General features: G+C 51.7%; 1 protein-coding gene across 1 annotated transcript; it reads left to right on the top strand.

The window, feature by feature from the left end:
* The first annotated feature begins 521 nt into the window (after positions 1–521).
* On the top strand, positions 522–4191 carry LOC133449089 (uncharacterized protein K02A2.6-like). Its single transcript, XM_061728220.1, is given in 2 exon segments — positions 522–1658; positions 1660–4191. Coding segments are annotated over 2 exon segments (3669 nt in total).
* Positions 4192–4640: the final 449 nt, after the last annotated feature.

Genomic DNA, 4640 nt, shown 5'->3' with positions numbered 1-4640 from the left:
TAAAATCAAACTGAATATGTAAACTGCATGTGCTGATTAACTAAATGTTTCTGTATGTGAAACTAAGGTGCATCTCTGACTTTCACTGAGAGTACCATGCTGTAACAGGCACGAGATAAGAGAGGCCCCCAGCAATAAACTAAGGGGGGCCCCAAGCCATCCCCTTTCTCAAGTGTAATAAAACTTTCTCAAGAGAGAGACCGGCAGATCTGAGCAGGACGATTGAGAAGCAGGCTGCAGGAGCTTTTGCTCTGCCGATCTCCCTCATGAGGCCTACTTTAATTCTATCCCAGTCTTGTGTCTTTTTATTTACCTTTTCCAGCTCAATTAAAGAACCCGGGGTGATTGAATTCGATCACAACACTACCTTAAAGGAACATTTCAACCCTAAGCCCAGTGAGATTGTGCAAAGGTTCAAGTTTAATACCCGGACACGCCGTCCAGGGGAGTCCATTGCAGAGTATGTGGCTGATCTCAGGAAGCTTGCACGGGACTGTAATTATGGAGACACTTTACTACAGATGTTGAGAGATCGGCTGGTCTGTGGTGTGAATGATGACAGTATTCAGAGGAAACTGCTGTCCCACCGGGAGCTGGACTTCAAAAAGGCCTGGGAGATCGCCCAGTCCATGGAGACGGCTGATAAGGACGTGCGGGACATCCAGGCCCTGTGGAGGGAGGAAGCTGGAGCAGCAGGCCGAGCCAAGCCTGGGGAAGCGGTCTACCAGGTTTCGGAGCAGCGAGCCCACGTCTCACCAGCTCCGGGTCCCCAATGCTTCAGGTGCAAGGGGCGGCACTCACCCTTCGACTGTCGTTTTGCCGCCGAGACATGCCATGGCTGTGGAAAAAAAGGGCATCTAATTCGGGCCTGTAGATCCAAAGGAAAGCCCACCCCGGGTCAGTCAGGTCCCCAGGGCAAGGCAGTGGGGGGGAGGTCCCGTAGAGCACATCTATTGCGAGATGGGGGTAGTAGTAGCTCTGAATCAGAGCAGGATATGTCCTCCATGCATGCTTTATGTATGGTAGGACAGAACAATCAGAAGGTGCCCCCTATCCTACAGTCAGTGTTTATCAATGGAACAGAAGTCCATTTTGAGGTTGATACGGGCTGTAGTGTTACCATTGTCAGTCAAAAGCAGTATGTTAAGCTGAGAAATCTAGCTATTATGCCCAAGTTAGACACTTGCCCAATAAAGCTGAAGACTTACACCGGCGAGCGGCTTCAGGTTAAAGGCATGGCCCGGGTCACTGTAACTCACCAGAATGTTTCTCGAGAGCTACCAGTTATCGTGGTGGCTGGCTCCGGTCCCAATCTCCTAGGGCGGAGTTGGCTCCAAGCATTAGCCATGGAGGTCCACTCCCTTCATCAGGTGGAGTCTGCACCCAACAACCCCCCGAAACCTGGCTCCACCAGGTTAGAGGAAGTACTGATGAAGCATGATGCAGTGTTCAAAGACGAGCTTGGAACTCTGAAGGGCATCAAAGCGACTATCCATGTGGATGCGGAGGCTAAGCCGAAGTTCTTCAAACCAAGGTCAGTCCCCTATGCTGTCAGACCCTTAGTGGAAGCTGAATTGGATAGGCTTCTTGAAGATAAGATTATTGAACCGGTGACTCACTCAGAATGGGCTGCACCTATAGTGCCCATACTCAAGCCTTGTGGGGGGGGTCCGAATATGTGGGGACTATAAAGTGACTGTTAATCGGGCCTCCAGTGTAGAGCAATACCCCATTCCAAGAGTGGAAGATCTATTCGCCAAGCTCTCTGGAGGAGAACAGTTTTCTAAGCTTGACATGAGCCACGCTTATTTACAGGTGGTGTTAGATGAGAGCTCCCAGCAGTATGTCACGATAAACACCCATAGAGGCCTATATACCTATAAGCGGTTGCCTTTTGGTGTATCATCGAGTCCTGCTATTTTTCAGAGGATTATGGAGGGGATCCTCCGGGGAATCCCTCACTGCAGTGTGTTTTTGGATGATATTCTTCTGAGTGGTCCAACAGAGACAGAGCATCTGAAAACCCTGGAGGAGGTGCTACAGAGGATTGAAGACCATGGGCTGCGCCTAAAGCGACAGAAATGCTCCTTCCTCCAGAATGAAGTAATGTATCTGGGGCACATGATTGACAGGAATGGGCTCCGCCCAGTAACAGAGAAAATGGCCGCCATAAAAGATGCCCCCACACCTAAGACTGTTTCAGAGCTGAAAAGCTATCTAGGACTGCTGAATTATTACCATCGTTTCCTCCCTAATCTGTCTTCCCTTCTTTCTCCTCTCCACTCCCTACTCAGGAAAGATGTTCGGTGGAGTTGGGGCCCAACCCAGCAGGAAGCTTTTGAGATGTCTAAAACTCTTCTTCAGTCTTCCCAGGTCCTGGTGCACTATGACACGAAGAAGGAGGTGGTCCTGGCGTGCGATGCCTCGCCCTATGGGGTGGGGGCGGTGTTGTCCCACCGAATGCCAGATGGGTCAGAACGACCTGTGGGGTTTGTATCTCGTACATTGACTGCTGCAGAACGGAACTATTCACAGCTGGATAAGGAGGGTCTGGCTGTGATGTTTGGAGTGAAGAAGTTCCACAACTATGTGTATGGCCGTAATTTCACCATAGTTACGGACCATAAGCCCCTCCTCAGTCTATTTAGTGAGGCTAGAATGGTGCCTCAAATGGTTTCGCCCCGTGTCCAGAGGTGGGCGGTGACGTTGGGGGCCTATAACTATGTGATGGTTTACAAAGCAGGCAAGGACCATGGAAATGCTGACGCTTTCAGCCGTCTGCCTGTTTCCTCCGGGGAGGAGGAGGGGGCGGATCCAGAGGATGGGGGTACGGTGATGATGATAGAGCACCTTGATACCCCCCTAGTGACTGACAGACAAGTGGAGAGGTGGACCAGTCGGGACCCTGTTCTAGCCCGGGTGTTGGAGTATGTCGGGCGGGGCTGGCCTAGTGGGGTAATTAATCCCTGTTTTGCTCCCTATTACCAGAGACGAGATGAACTCAGTATCCAAGGGGGGTGTGTCCTTTGGGGGGCCCGAGTTGTCATCCCTACAAGGGGCCGTCCAGCCGTGTTGCAGCAATTGCACCAGTCACACCCCGGTATCACCAGAATGAAGGGCCTGGCACGGAGCTACGTCTGGTGGCCACAGCTGGATGCGGATGTCGAGGGGCTGGTGAGGGGCTGTAACATCTGTCAGGTAAACCGAAAAATGCCGACTCACGCTCCCCTGCATCCGTGGGAGTGGCCAGCCAAGCGATGGAGACGGATACACATAGATTATGCGGGTCCATTTATGGGACGTATGTTCCTGGTAATTATTGATGCTCACTCTAAGTGGATAGAGGCCTATCCTCTCCACTCATCGACCACGGCTGCCACCATTGAATGTCTAAGAGACTGTTTCAGCAGATTTGGACTGCCTGAGATGGTGGTCTCTGATAATGCGACTTGCTACACAAGTAGAGACTTTCAGGAGTTTATGGTCCGGAATGGTATCCAGCATGTCACCACTGCCCCCTGGCACCCGGCCTCTAACGGCCTGGCCGAGAGGGCGGTCCAAACACTAAAATCCCTCCTGAAGAAGAGCTCAGGCGGTTCAGTGGAGACAAAGCTGTCACGTGCTCTGTTCAGTTACAGGATCACCCCCCAGTCTACTACGGGCAAATCTCCTGCAGAGCTGATGATGAATGGGAAGCTGAGGTCTACACTGGACCTTCTGCACCCAGACCTCCAGTCTCGAGTGCAACACAAGCAGTGGAAGCAGAAGGAACAGCATGATCAGCATGCCAGAGCCCGGAGTCTCCAGGAGGGGGCTCCCGTCTACACCAAGAACTTCAGTGCGGGGCCCAGCTGGATTCCTGGCATGGTGGAGTCGGTGACGGGTCCAGTGTCATGCACAGTGCTGCTGGGTAGTGGTCAGCGGGTAAGAAGACATGTTGACCACGTACGCCATCGTTCACCTCCCCCATCACCTACCCTACCACGCGCCGATGCTTCTATGGAGTTTCCCCAAGTTCCATGTCCTTCTTCATCCCCACCCATGGACATAACTACCGATCCCTCGGGGTATGAGCAAAGTACCAATGTGGAGTGCTCCCCACCTGACCCACCAGCGGCCACTCCACCAGCCCCACCAGTGCTCAGGAGGTCTGGCCGGGAGTCTCGTCCCCCAGACCGCTATGTGCCTTGAGGGACTTGATTCCTACAGGGCACTGTTTCAGACTGTCTTCATCAAGGATGGGAGGGTGTGATATTCTGTGTCTTGTGTTCATGTCATAACCTCACCTGCCCACTTGAGGCAGCACTCCCTCTCTCTCTTCCTATATAGGTGTTGACCTTTGTCTGAACCCGGCTCTGTGAGCAGCCATTTTGGGACTGCTGTATGGAATGTTTGCTCTCCCTGATTTAAGATAAAGAATTAACCTGCCTTGGTCTTTGTCATCTTTCCTTGGATGTTACTTTTGACTTATGTGTCTCCAGACACATTTTTATTTATCTCTCTAACTTAAACACATATAAACAGATCAAAAGCACGTGTGCAGAATATCCACAACCCCTCAAACAGATAAAGACTCCACCCGCTGTGTCGGAGAAATGACATGCTGCAAAGAGGAGGCGGGTTCACTGATGTGTGTTTAT

Source organism: Cololabis saira, chromosome 8 (assembly GCF_033807715.1).
Source record: "Cololabis saira isolate AMF1-May2022 chromosome 8, fColSai1.1, whole genome shotgun sequence".
Lineage (NCBI taxonomy): Eukaryota > Metazoa > Chordata > Actinopteri > Beloniformes > Belonidae > Cololabis > Cololabis saira.
Note: the sequence above shows the minus strand (reverse complement) of the source record. Positions and strands in the feature narration are given on the sequence as shown.